This window comes from Apodemus sylvaticus, chromosome 3, assembly GCF_947179515.1.
Source record: "Apodemus sylvaticus chromosome 3, mApoSyl1.1, whole genome shotgun sequence".
NCBI classification, from domain to species: domain Eukaryota; kingdom Metazoa; phylum Chordata; class Mammalia; order Rodentia; family Muridae; genus Apodemus; species Apodemus sylvaticus.
Window position 1 is genome coordinate 123,194,955 of NC_067474.1, and position 14,023 is coordinate 123,208,977.

Sequence of the window (14,023 nt, forward strand, 5' to 3'; positions counted from 1 at the left end):
CAGGGCTCTTTTGATAGATTGGGAAACAGAATACTGTTGGGCTTTTAGACAAAAATTGAAGACGACGACGACGATGAGGACGACAGCGACGAGGACGAGTGAGCCTTCATAATTCAGAAAGAAAATGATTTCCAATCTAAAATTCTGTACTTGGCAAATTGTCAATCAAATATGAAACACTTTTAGCATTGTGAGGCCCTTAAGAGCTTAGGGACCCCTGTTCTACCTGTTTTCTGTTGCTAACAACACAGCACTGGGTATGTTTTACTGGAGAGAGGTTTATTTTGACTCATGGTTCCCATCCATGGTCGAAGGCTGTATCTGGTGACAGCTTTCCTGCTAGCAAAGTCCTCAGGCAATACCGGACATCATGTGGTAAGAGTGTCCCTCTGGTCTCTCTCCTTCTCATAAAGGTTCCAGGATTCAAGCATGCGGGCCTCATCCTCGTTATCTGTGTCACCAGCTCCCTTGGATCAAGGTTCAGAACTCTTGGCTCCCCCAGCACCATGTCTGCCTGCATTCTGCCATGCTTCCTGACATGATGACAATGGACTGAACCTCTGAAACTGTAAGCCAGCCTCAATGAAATGACCTTGGTCATGGTTGTCCCTTTACAGCAATGGAAACCCTAACTAAGACACGTGGGAGCTAGGACATGAGGGGGTTCCACCCAGAAGGGAAGTCAGAAAGGCTCCAGGTGACCTCAAAGCCTCATGGGACCTGAGAGCTCATCCCCCAAGACCAAGCCAAGAAGAAACAGCTAGAGACTAGAGGGGACTTCATGCCGGGAAGAGAGCTTCTGGGATACTTACTGCATGTAGTTGTATTGAGGAGATTCACACAGATGAGGGAGAGTGGAGAGGGGTAAGAAATGAACACTCAGAAATGAGCAAGAAATTAATACTAAATGTAATGGCTATTCCTAGTTGTCAACTTGACTATATCTGGAATGAGCTACAATCCAGAATTGGAGGGCTCACCTGTGATCCAGGTCTTGAGGCTGGAAGACACAAGTTTCTGACCTGGATTTTGGCATGGAGATCTTGAGGCACAGTGGCCATGAAAGGTTTAGGCCCAGGTAAGGTAGTACCCACCTTTAATCCTAGGAGACAAAGACAAGGAGATGTCTGAGTTCAAGGTCAGCCTGGGACAAAGCAAGTCCTAAATCCAGGCGTGGTGGCACACACCTTTAATCTGGGTCACACCTTCTGCTGGAGGCCTACATTGGGACACTGGAAAAAGGAAGATTCCCTCTTCTCCTGCTTGCTGGCCAGCACATCTGTTGGAACCTACTTCTACAGAAGACCAGCTGAAACAACTAGCCTCATGGGACTGAGCAACGACTAGATTCTTAGACTGCCAATTCACAGATGTCCATTGTTGGGTTAGTTGACTGTAAGTCATCACAATAAATTCCCTCAGTATAGAGAGACATTCCATATGCTCTGTCACTCTAGAGAACCCTGACTAATAACACACTAAAGGAAAAATATCAATTATTAATTCTAAGTCAAACACTAAGCTGTGTAAGAAAAATATTAATCATACCACACTGTGCATGGTACTTATTTTTTTTATTTTATTTTTTTATTTTTTATTAGCCTTGCAAAATGCAATAACAAAAGCGTCGACCACAAACAAGAAATAGAAAGATTAGGCTATGACAAAATTTAAAAGAAATGTTTACATCAACATAGGGAAAAGGGCCATCTACAGAATCATCTACAGAAGGGAAAAGTCATTTTCAAGTATGCATCTGATGAGAGGCTGACAGAAGAAATGTAGGACTTGGAGCTCAGTGGTGAGAACATGTACTGACCACACTAGCAACGAGCCTGAGTTCAATTTCTGTCACATATATCAGGAGGCTCAGAACTGTCTGTAACTCCAGTTCTTCTGCCTTCTAAGGGTACCTGCACTCTCATGCATATATTCATACACACACACAAACACACACATACATACACACACACACACACACACAACAATATATCTTTGTAAGAAATCCAGGAAGTCCTATAACTCAATCTTAGCAACCACAAAACTATCCTGTCTTGATTTAAAATTGCGCAAAGGACTTGAATAGACATTTATCCAACAAGATAAACTAATGGGCAATAAAACTTATGAAAATATGCTCATTATCACTGATCATTAGCAATGCAAATTCAAACCACAATTAAAAAACAACCTCACATTCATTAGGCCAGCTATTATATTTTCAAAACTCAAACAAAATAAATAACAAAATCCATAAACTAGCAATTTTTGTCTGGTGTGGGGGAAAACTGGAAAACCTTGTACATTCTGGTTGGAAGCGCGAAATGAAAGTGTTACTGTGGAAATAGCCCAGTGGCTCCTCAAAAATTAAAACTACAGTCACAACACGGCCCAGCAAGTCCATGTCTGGACATATCCCAAATAACTGAAAGCAGGTGTGTGTGCACGTGTGTTCACTGCAGCAGCACTGGCAATGACACAATAGAACCAGTGCAGGGGTCACACGGTTAGAGGAATGTAGAATAGATATGGAATATAATGTATCCTCATAATAGATGGAATCTTGGAGCATGCTGTGGCACAGAAGAACCTTGAAGACATAAGTGAAACACTCAGGCCCCAAAGGATTAATAATCTATTTCTTATTGTACTGGTGAGTTGACTGAGACAGGAAATGGGTGGTGATGCCAGGAGATGGGGTGGCAACGCAAACTACTGATGGGTGTGGATGATGGTGACAGTTTCACAACCATGTGGACAGTCAATGCCATGGTGGTTCTGGTTTCATTTCTGTTGCTATGATAAAACACTCTAAGCCGAAGAGACTCAGAAAAGAGGAGGGAACTTACATTTCACATTACAATCGCCCTGGTGGGAAGTCAAGGTGGGAACTGGAAGCCTTGGTTCACAATGAAAAGCAGAGAGAAATGAATTCAGCTAGGCTGCCCGTTTCTTTGCCAGTGATGACTTCGGTAAGGATGCCTGCTGCCAACCTGATGACCTGAGTCAGATTCCCGGGGCCCTCATGGTGGAAGGAGAGAGCCACCTCCATGGGTTATCCTGTGACTTCCACAGGCACACTGTGACACATGTGCACACACACACTAAATAAATGAAGTAACTGGAAATACAAGCAACAGAATGAGTCGTGTTATTTACTGATGTAGATGCCCCGCAAAGAATTCAGCCCCAAGTTAAAAGCAGCTGCCTCTGGGAGAGGGAAAGGGAAGTGGGAACCCAATGTCTTAACGTTTTTGTTAACTGTATGCAAACACAACTTTGACTAAGGTCTGGAGAGATACCTCAAAGGTTTTGAGTTCTGGCTGCTCTTTCCGAGAAGCCAAGTTCAGTTCCCAGGATCCACGTCAGGTGGTTACAACCATCTGTGACTCCAGTTCTGAGGGATCCAATGCCCTCTTCTGGCCTCCACAGGCACCTGGCACGCATGTGGTACTCGGACACACATGCAGGCGAAACAGCTGTGCACATTAAAATAAACTAAATCCACCGGATATGGATATAGACATGGTGGTGCACACCTTTAATCCTAACACTTCTAGAAGCAGAGGCAGGCGAATCTCTGTGAATTTGAGGCTAGCCTGGTCTAAAAAGTACTACAACAGCCAGAGAGCTACACAGAGAAACCCTGTGTAGCTTTGATTTCAGTAATCTGAATCAAAAGCAAACAAAAAATTTTGAGTGTGTCCCTGTAGAAGGCCTGTGACATGGGTCGTGGGTGCCAAGGACCAGGGACACTTCCAAAACACCTTGAGGGACACCTTCTATTATGGGCTCGGCATTCCCTTGTCCCAGAACAAACAGGGTGTCTGAAAGGCAAGCCCCTGACGGAGGCTCCGTCTTTACTGACACACTCGTTTTAATGTGTTCGGAAATGCAATCCACATATCAAACCTGTGATTTCATGGAGATTTTTACTTAGGAGGAAGCCAGGTTTATTAAGTGTGAGGATTCAAGGAAACTACAGTGGGTGCTTCATATATATGAGTTCCACATCCTCAGATTCAATCGGCCTCAGACAGCAAGATACCGTACAAAACTGTATCTACAGAACACATGCAGACATTCCCTCTTGTTCCTAAGCAATACCACAGAACAGCCACAGAGCATTCACATTGTGTTAGGCCTCTTAAACACGCCACAGGTGACTCACCCGAGTGTTCGAGATGTTCTTAGGTTATATGCAAATATGGAGCTGTATTATATAAGGGACCTTAGCAGCTAGGACTTTGTCTTTTCTCCTTTTGAGATAGGGCCTTTGTGTGTATCCTGGGCTGGCCCTGGAACTCCTCTCTTGCAAACCATGAGCTGGGATTGTACCACTTTGTCTGGCTGTCTATTGGCTTTGGCTTTGGTATCCTGGGGAGAGTGTTCCTGGACCAGCTCTCCCCAGATCCCGAGAGAGGACTGACTGTAGGAGAGGAATAGTTGAGGAGACTCATGAAGTGTCATTTAAGTGGGCTGGGTATGGTGGAAGACACAGGAAGTGCTGACTTAATCCAACCCCAGGGGTTAGGGGTGGGGACTACATACCTCAAGAGAGCACGGGAGGCAGACAGAGTTGGTGGAAGGTGAGGAGGGGCACTTTTCCCAGGTCTCTCCTGACAGCACATGGTTGAGGAGCAGGAGCTGGAGCTGGAGCTGGGGTTTGCTCTCTTCTATGCCTCTTGAACACATTTGTCTTTCAGCTGCTGAGTGTCTGCCTCTCTACAAATGGTCCGCAGTCAATGGTATTTGTGTCAACAGTGGCTGCTCAGAGTCCTTCTGGGGTGCTTAACTCTCCACGTGACAGAAGCAGTGACCATGGCGGTAATGAGGACAATCACAGTGTGCTGTGTGCTGTACCCCTCTGAAGAGCGCCAGCTATGTTAACCTGAGCACACGCACTCTAGCAGATGATGCAGCAGCCAGCCTGCGAGGCATTCCCCGGGGTCTTTGTGTCCTGGGGGTCATATGCCTGAGTTCCCTCCCGTGTGAATAGGCTGACCTGTGCAATCATCAGAGCATCACAGGAATGACAGTGTGACATCCATGATTACGTCAGAAAAGACACTGGGTATTTGCACCGCATTTCCACTCACTTGCTGGTAGACATTTAGGCTGATTCCACGCCCTCGTTTTCATTATAAAGCAACAACAAATATGGATGGACAGGTATCTCTGCCATAGGCACAGAGTCCTTTAGGCATGTGCGCCAGCGTTATAAAGCCAGGCGATAACAGTTCAGTTGTTCACTCTTTGGGAAGCCTCCACACTGATTCCCGATTTCCACTCCCACAGTAGTAAGAGTTCCCCTTTCCCATATCTTCAGCAGCTTTGTTGGATTTTTTTTTCTTTTTTAAGTTTATGTACATCAGTGTTTTGTCTGAATGTCCGTGTGAGGATGTCAGATCTTGGAGTTACAAACAGTTATGTGGGTGCTGGGAATTGAACCCAGATCCTTTGAAAGAGCAGTCAGTGCTCTTTTTATTTTCATTTTATAAAGATTTATTTATTTATTTATTTATTTATTTATTTATTTATTTATTTCACGTATGTGACTTCACTGTCGCTGTCTTCAGACACACCAGAAAAGGCCATTGGGTGCCCATTACAGATGGTTGTGAGCCACCATGTAGTTGCTGGGAATTGAACTCAGGACCTCTGGAAGAGTTGTCAGGGTTCTTAACCGCAGAGACATCTCTCCAGCCCCCAAGATTTGTTTTCTTGATAATTGCCACTCTGGCTACAGTGAGAGAGAGAGCGCGTCTCAAAGTGGTTTTAGTTTGTATTTCCCTGCTGGCTAAAAATGTTGAATGCTTCTTAAAATATTAATTGAATATATATACTTCTTCCTTTGAAAAGTATATGTCTACTTCAGTGGCCCATTTGTTGATTGACACTTTGAAAATATGATAGATATACACATGGAATTTTATTCTGCTACACAGAAAAGTGATATTATGGGTTTGGGCAAATAGTTCAGCTAATAAAGTGTTTGCCTTGCAAACATGAGGTCTGAGTTTGATCTCCAGAACCCATAGATAAACAGCCAGGTATGGTGTTGTGTGTTTGTAATCCCATATCCTTGAGTGAGGAATGGGGGATTCCCTAGGGCACGATGGCCAGCCAGTCTAATTAGCAAGTTACTAGCTAGTTAAAAACCCAAGTCTAAGAAACACCATGGATGGTACCTGAGGTATGTCTGTAAAAGGAGTCCTTTGGCCTCCACACACATGTACGTAGGACACATGTGCATAGGATATGCACCTTATACACACAAGAAAAATGAAATATGATCTCTGCAGGAAAATGGATGAGACTATAGAGGTATTCAGGTGAGCCAGGAAGACAGACATCTCCCATAATCTCTCCGCCATGGATCCTAGCTGCCAGTTTGGATCCACGATTATGCATGTGCATGTGAGTGGGGGTCGGGGAGGAACCCAGAAGGGGCCCATGAGGGGAAAGGGGGACCTAAGGAAGTGGGTGATGAGTGTATCATGTGATACGAGAGTGAACGGGGGTCCTGGAGATGGGGAGACAGACCAGCAGGGGTGGGGCGGACTGAGCATGACTAAAGCATCAGTGGGAATATCAGAAGGGAGCCCCTTATTCTGTGTGCTAATTAAGAGATTAATTAAGCTTCATTTAAAGAACACTGTGCCCCCTGGTCTTGAGTGGAAGCCAGTTGACATGTCATGAGGACACTCACGCAGTTCTAGGAAGTCCTCTTGCTGATGCTAGCATGGACTCACCAACCCCTCTAGGGAGCCTCCAGCCCAGGTAGGCCTCGGAGGACCACACAGCTCCCATCTGAGCTGCTCCCCAATTCTCACCTCCAGACTCTATTGTCTTTTTGTCTTGTTGGTTTTCTGAGATGGCATCTCCACATAGCTCTGGCTGTCATGAAATTCACTGGGATGAGCATTCTGGTTCAGCCTCCCTCTGCCTCCTGAGTGCTGGGATTGAAGGCCTGTGCCACCGTGCCGGGCCCCATTTTGTCTTAAATTGCTAAGTCTATGGGTTGTTATATAGCAATAGATAATTGATGCTCTTAAGTGGTAGTCCCTTTTATTTTTATTTTTGACACGCGGTCTTTATATGGCCCAGACGGGCTTCAAGCATGACGATTTTGTTTCAGGCTCCCAAGTGCTAAGATTATAGGCACAAACTACTCTGACTGACCCCATTCCTAATCTATTTATTTATTACTTGATTTATTTGTCAAAATGTTTATTACAGTGTGTGTGTATGCATGCATGTGTCTGTGCCTGTCTGTCTGTGTGTGTGTGTGTATGTGTGTGTCTGTGTGTGTCTGTGTGTGTGTGTGTGTGTGTGTGTGTACTCCCATGTGCTCTATGGCACACATGTGGAAGCCAAAGAACAACTTGAGGGAGTCAGTTCTCTCCTTCTTTCATGAGGCCCAGAGCTGAAACTCAGGTTATCACATTTTGTGTCAAGCACCTTTATCTGCTCAGCCACCTCACAGGACCATATGCTCACTTTACAGAAGAGAAAACTAACAGACAGTCCAAGAAAGGAGGTCACACAGATATCGAGTGGTTCATGATATGAACCTGTGAAATTCATATCATGAATTAGAGCGTCTCTTTTCTAAGAGCCCGTCAAGGAGAATGGCCAACAGGCCCACAGAATACCAAAGGAGACTGAGGCTGCACTTCTGCCAAGGGAAGGCAGGGCACAGGGAGAAAGCTCTCAGCTCAGCTGGGCCCCGGCTCGCTGACCTTGTTTGTGTGAGTGGCATGGGTGGAAACCTGATGTCCCCGAACAGCCCCCTCTCTGGGCTGCTCATCCTCTGTGACTTCATCACTGTCCTTTCAAAGTTGTCTTGGTCCTTAGACCAGAGACCCTAAGGGCAGGATTGGAGTTTTATCATTTATGCCCCCACAGTCAACCAACCTTTCTGGTCCTAGGGCAAACTTGCGGGTCCACACCACTCTTTAACAAGCCACCGGTGGAGACAAAGCAGGGACTAGAGAGCCCTTTCTAATCTGAGGCCTCTGCACGGAAGTGGATCTGACAGCAGTTCAGTGAAACTGATCCACAGGGCCATGGGAAACTTGTACAGAAGTTTCTGTAGAGAGACTAGAAGCTATGTGAGCAGAAGCCCAAGGATGAACAGACACCAGACTAGGTGAATGTTTCACACAGAGGGTACAAGTGGGAAGAGATCTGAAACTCAGCTCTCAGGGATAGGTGAGGAGCAGGCCCATATGCGGGGCAGGCCTGTGTGCGGGGCAGGCCAGTGGGCCTCTGGTGACTCCAGAGCCTGCTGTGGAGGCCTCCCAGACTGGTTTTGAACTCTCTGTACCACAGACAGGCCTTGAACTTGTGTTCCTTCTACTGTAGTCCCCCAAGTAGCTCGAATTCTAGGCCTGTGTCCACTGACCTATATACCCAGGCTGGGCAATTTGTATTTTTTGAGGTTTGGGACTATCAGAGGTTTTTGAGGAGTGTGTTTTGAATTATAGTAACAGTAACTAATATTTATTAGGCATCACATCACCACATGTAATCTAAACCTTACCTCAGTCTGCGTAGTAAGCACTGCGACCCTCCCTCCCCCATGCCATCTTTTATACGGAGAACCTGAACCAAGGAAGTGGAGGTGACCATGTTCATATAATCAGGGAAGGAAGGAGAAGCCCAGGCCCAAAGGCCAGTGTTCTCATCCCTTTGAGCTATATCCTAAACTTTACTCCACGCAAAAAAATCTTAGCACAGAAGGAACCACCAAGACTCCCCAGTTTCTCAGCCTCCCTGAGGCCTGATAATGGGACCGAGTTTCCCAGGAGTTCAGAGCAGAAGCCATGTGAGGTTGGATGGGTGAATCTGGGTTGTGGGAGGGCTTCCATCCTAACCTTTGAGGGTGTCACACAGTGGGTGTTATTGTGCTTGGGACAAAATCCAAACTCCTTGCTGTGGCTCACAAAGCCATCCTGTGGTTGGGCCTTGCAGACTCCCCAGCGCGTCCCCGGAAGCACTAGTTGACGACCATGAGATGCGTCTCCATCACTCTTCCCTCTGCCAAGAACAGCCTTGCGATTGACCCATTGAGTGGCTGGGTTCCTCGCTGTCAGTGAAATGTCACCTCCTCTGAGGTGATCACCTCTCTAAATTACCTCCGTGCCCTCATATCGGTTATTTTCTCATCAAAAAATTATGATGATCTGATAGAACTCTTTTTTGCTTCTGTATTTCTCTTTTCTAACTAATTTGTAACTTCGGGAGGTTCGGGAAGCACCGAAATTATGATGCTGCAGCCTTGAGCCCTCACCACACACAGCACACGCTGCACAAGTTTTTGTTACATTTTCTTCTGTTGATGGTTTGTCTTCTCCTCCCTAGGAACCTCACTGTGGCCAGGACTTCCAGACCCAGCATGGGACCTTAATGTGACCAAGGGATGGTGCACTTGTGGTCTCCCAAGGTCTGTGGTGGACATAGCCATTGTCGTGGGCTAACCTTTGGGGGGAAGACGTTAGACTGAGAAGGCTGCTGACCCAGCGGGGCTATGCTCCCATCACACTTGGTATGGGAATCACATCTCTCACACTTCCGTTCTTTTCCTTTTTCTCTTCTCTTCTCTTTGCTTCTCTTCTCTCTCTTCCTCTTCCCTTCCTTCCTTCCTTCTTTTCTTTCTTTCTCTTTCTTCTTTCCTTCCTTCCTTCCTTCCTTCCTTCCTTCCCTCCTTTCTTTCTTTCTTTCTTTCTTTCTTTCTTTCTTTCTTTCTTTCTTTCTTTCTTTCTTTCTTTCTTTCTTTCTTTCTTTCTTTCTTTCTTTCTTTCTTTCTTTCTTTCTTATTTAACACTGGACCTTAGCACCCTCAGTGGGCCTGGTTTACAACCAGTGCCCAAGAGTCTCACTCTCTGACGAGATTGTGGGCCAGGCTCACCGGCAGGTGGCTGAAATCTAGTCTAAGCGTTGCCCTTCTGACATGGTAGAGTAGGGGAGGTGGGGGTTGTACTGCTAGAGGAGGGGCCTTCTTTGTGCACAGGCTAGTGGGGCCCAAACAGAGACACTTTATGTGCGGCCTCTGGCGGCAAGGATGAAACATCTGGGCCTCCACCGCCCCTGCCCTTCTCTGCAGCAAGGATTACCTTGCCATGCCGTCTGGACCCTTAATCTGCTCCTCTGCGGGGCCAACAGAGAAGGATGAATATGGATAACAATCTGTGCGTCAGACCTTCACCTCTCTCAGGATCACACAGTGTATAATAATCACAGATGCACACGGTCGCAGAAAGCGACTCGTTTAATCTGAAGCTATGACAGATCTTGCCCGACCCCTAGCTTCTCCCTGGCAATGCTTTCAGCCTTCCCGCGCTCTGCGCGTTCGCTGCACCGGCCTGTGCGTCTGAACATCTCCTTCTCCCAAACCCGGCTCTCCACCATACGCCTCCTTCTCTCCCGCTTGCCACCTCCGCGGGGAAACCAGGGAGGCCAGAGCCTAGCCGGGCTCGCCCTTGTGTCTACAGCTCCCAGCACCTGCACGCACACAGAGCAGGGTCTTGGGGCTCGGACCGAGAGAGGAGGGGACAAGGACAGGCGGGGGAGGAGAAGAGGCGGCGGCGGGAGGAGCGTGGGGCGGAGGCGGTGGCGGGAGGGAGCGCGCGCGCCGGCGGCGGCCGCCCAGGGCCGGGGCCGCGCGCCCAGCCTGAGCCCGCCCCGCCGCCGAGCGTCACCGAACCTGCTTGAAATGCAGCCGGGGAGCCGGGGCGGGCGGCAGCGGTGGTGGTGGCGGAGGCGGCAGCGGCAACCCCGGCGCCGCGACAAGGACTTGGCGGGCTGAGGCGCGGCGGCGGCGCGGGGGTCTCGGGGCGCGGCGGCCGGAGCCCCGGGCCCGTCATGGGCCGCCCAGAGCGGGGCGCGCTCCGGCCGCTGGCGCTGCTGCTGCTGCTGCTGCTGCTGCTTCAGTTTCAGCATCTCTCTGCAGCGGATCCGCTGCCCGGCGGCCAAGGTGCGTACGGCGCTTCCCGGGTCGGCTCGGAGCCGCCGCCAACAAAGCGCGGCCGGGGGGAGGGGGTGCTGTGCGGAGAGGCCCCGCGAGAGAGGCTCCGGGGACCCCAGCTTCCTGGATTTGCCATGCCCCCCTCCCACGGTTCTGGTTACAGAAGCTCTACCCTGGCTCCGGGCATCCTCTTGGGGGATGGGCGCCGCCATCCCTGGCCCGTGAACTTTGCGGGGGGTAGTCGTTAAGGGTCTGGGGTTTGGTTTAATTTGACACTCGCGCTCCATAGCGACGATGAGAGAAGCGTTATCTTTTCTGACAATGCGTTTCCGGGGGACCCCTGCGGGCCGAGGAGAGTGACAGGTTGCGAAGGGACTGAGCCCCTGCGCCCGGTGTGTGCGTCGCCAGTGTGCGGGGCTTCCCGCAGGCTAGGTTTGTGTGGACCTGACTTGTCCGTTGTGTGAGGGTAAGTGTGTCTGAAGGCGGAGTATAGCCACGGGCTCGTTAAGCATGTGTCGGGTCTCGCTGTGCCATCAGTCGGTCCTGCAGTGGAGGACCCGTGGCATCCTGTCCTCTCTCGAAATTAAGGTGCTTGGAGCTCTGGAGCTCACCGATTTCTCCCCCTTTCCTATACCCGCTGGACTTCTCGGCAGCCAGGGCTGAACGGTGGGGAGCGGGCTCCTGGGCAGTGACCCAGCTCACAACCCCCAACCCCCGCAGGGCTGGTCAAGGAATGTGAAGAGGACCAGTTTCGGTGTCGGAACGAGCGCTGCATTCCCTCGGTGTGGAGATGCGATGAGGACAACGACTGCTCGGACAACAGCGACGAGGACGACTGCCGTGAGTCGCGGCGACCACGGGAGGGGGAACCGTGGGGGGCTCTATGCTCCGCTCGCTGCGCACGTGGCTGCATCCATCATGGGGCCACCTGCCCCAGGCAGGCGGCCTTGTTCTGGGCTGGGTGGCTCTTAGCTGTCGGCGGGAGCCGGATGGCAGGCGTGTCCTGCTTAGGGTGGAGCCCAGCGCGGCTTGCTGGAGCTACTACCCGAGACTGTGGGTGGGGACGCGACAGCCCCTGCACACCTCTAAGCTCTGTGGATCGGATCCCCAATCTAGACCCCACTGTGTGCGCGCACTTCAAAGTTCCACGCAGCTCGGGCCGCGAGGGGGATCTTTCCCTGCTTGGTTTTATGAATGAATGGGCTCCCCGGGGCCACTGATTGGCTGCGCAAGGACCACCCCATAGGCCTGTGGCCGGAGCGGCCAATCGTGGGGCTGGCGGTGTGCTGTAAAGGGCTCTAGGCCCTGCCCTGGTCCGCCCCGGCCGCACCCCCTCGCGCATCCTCCGCGTGGTAGGCTCAGGTCCTGGTCACAGCCCGCTGCCTTTCTGTCGAGTCACCCTTAAGAGAGCGTTTTCCTCCTGCCACCCCAGCCTGGGTGTGAGTCATGGGGCCAACAGCAAGGAGGGGCTCAGGAGGAAGAGTGTGTTTCCTGGAAGCCACCGGAGCAAGGGAGAGAAGGCAGGGCAAATGCCAGCCCCAGTGCCTTTGCTGAGCGTGGCCTTTGTACACCCTGAGCAACTGATGGAAGTTCCCCTTGTGCGGGCGGGTATTCAGGTGGCTTTGGGGCCCAGCGGCAACGGAGTCAGCAGGCATTCTCTGCTGTGAAAGGATTGTAGTTCCTGGTACCAAGAACCCACACTCTTCTAGGCACAGCTAGTTAGGAGGCCTTTCCGTTGTCGTTATAGAGGCCTGCTATCTGCCTGCCGGCCCATGTTGGGTATACAGGATCAGGCCAGCCCTGCAGTGTGGGATCATAGCGTCAGATTGGGAGAGCACCAGGTGGGCACACACCCAGCATTCGGTAACAGTAGGCTGAGCAAGACTCGGAAGCAGTCTGTTAAGTCCTTGAGGCTTCCTGGCTTAACATTTTTGGGGGTGGGGTACATGTGTAAAGCATGTATGTGAAGATAAGAGTAAAAACTTGTGGGAGTCAATACCCTCCTACTTTGTTGGGTCTCTGCTTCAAACTCAGTGTCCTCCAGCCTAACTGTGATGCCTTCACCCGCCCAGCCATCTTACTGGTCCAGCTTGCAGGCGGGCAGATTCTTCTGACTGTCCGCCAGTCAGCCTGGCAGTTCACTCTGGACTAGACTAGAGCAGGCTTTTGGACATACAGAGCCTGACTGCCTCAGTTTCCCATTTGAGCTGTAACTGCAGCCTGTGGAGAGCTAACAGTCTTCACAGTGGTTTATGTTACAGATGAAAACAGGCTCCGGGGTTGAGTTACCTGCTCTGTGGCTACTGAGTTGCCAAGTGGAGGCCTGAACTTAAGCATCCTACACCAGAGTTCTTAGCCAAATCCTTATTCTCTGCTATGGCTGTGGCTGGGTAAAATATCAGAGGGAATCTCATGCCTGGGACTTGTTCTGGTTTTCTTAGAGGGGCACACACACAGGACAGGGAGCAGAAATAGAATCTTTGTATCTCTCCCCTTGGCTCTTTAAGACACTAGTCTTGTGAGTGTGGTTGTGACGTTTTCCTTGTCATTTTATAGGTAAAGATAGATGGGGTTTTTTAGGCAGGATGGATGGCAGAACCTGGTCAAGATCTCTGCCCGCCTGTTAGCTCAAGCATGAACTGATGTAGTAGGGAGTGTGGGGTGGACAGGGGTGCCTGCTAGTCGTCACGTATGAAGGTGTATAATGTAGGCATGGCTGACAAGGGTGGCAGCTGCTTTGGTTTGAAATGGGTAAGGCAAGGTCTAGGCAGTTAGTGGGCAGGGGTCCATGGTGCCAATGGTGTGGAGAAGAAAGGATGTTGTGGCACACGGCTTGACTCTACTGAGCTTGCTTCCCAGGTGCCCACCAGCATGCCCGTCTCTCTGTCCCCATTCTACATTAGAGCATAAGAAGTCGCATGGGACTGGCAGCAGTTAAAATACTGAAGTGCTCTTGCAGAGGACCAGAGTTCAGCTCCAAGCATCTGCACCCATGCCCAGCATCTCACAACTTCCTGTAACTCCAGCTCCAGATCTGATTTGATGCCCTCT

The 14,023-nt window shown here is 50.0% G+C and overlaps 1 protein-coding gene across 12 annotated transcripts in view; it reads left to right on the plus strand.

Annotated features, from left to right (window-relative positions):
- The first annotated feature begins 10,662 nt into the window (after positions 1 to 10,662).
- Lrp8 (LDL receptor related protein 8) overlaps positions 10,663 to 14,023 on the plus strand; it is a 73,177-nt gene continuing 69,816 nt past the window's right edge. For 4 of the 12 annotated variants that reach the window (XM_052176929.1, XM_052176931.1, XM_052176927.1 and 1 more), the window contains exons 1-2: positions 10,663 to 10,981; positions 11,693 to 11,812. In XM_052176929.1, coding sequence (XP_052032889.1) covers positions 10,870 to 10,981; positions 11,693 to 11,812 — 232 coding nt within the window. In that variant the 5' untranslated portion in view covers positions 10,663 to 10,869. The remainder of the gene's footprint in view (positions 10,982 to 11,692; positions 11,813 to 14,023) is intronic. The other 8 variants (XM_052176936.1, XM_052176932.1, XM_052176934.1 and 5 more) reach the window with 3 other exon arrangements.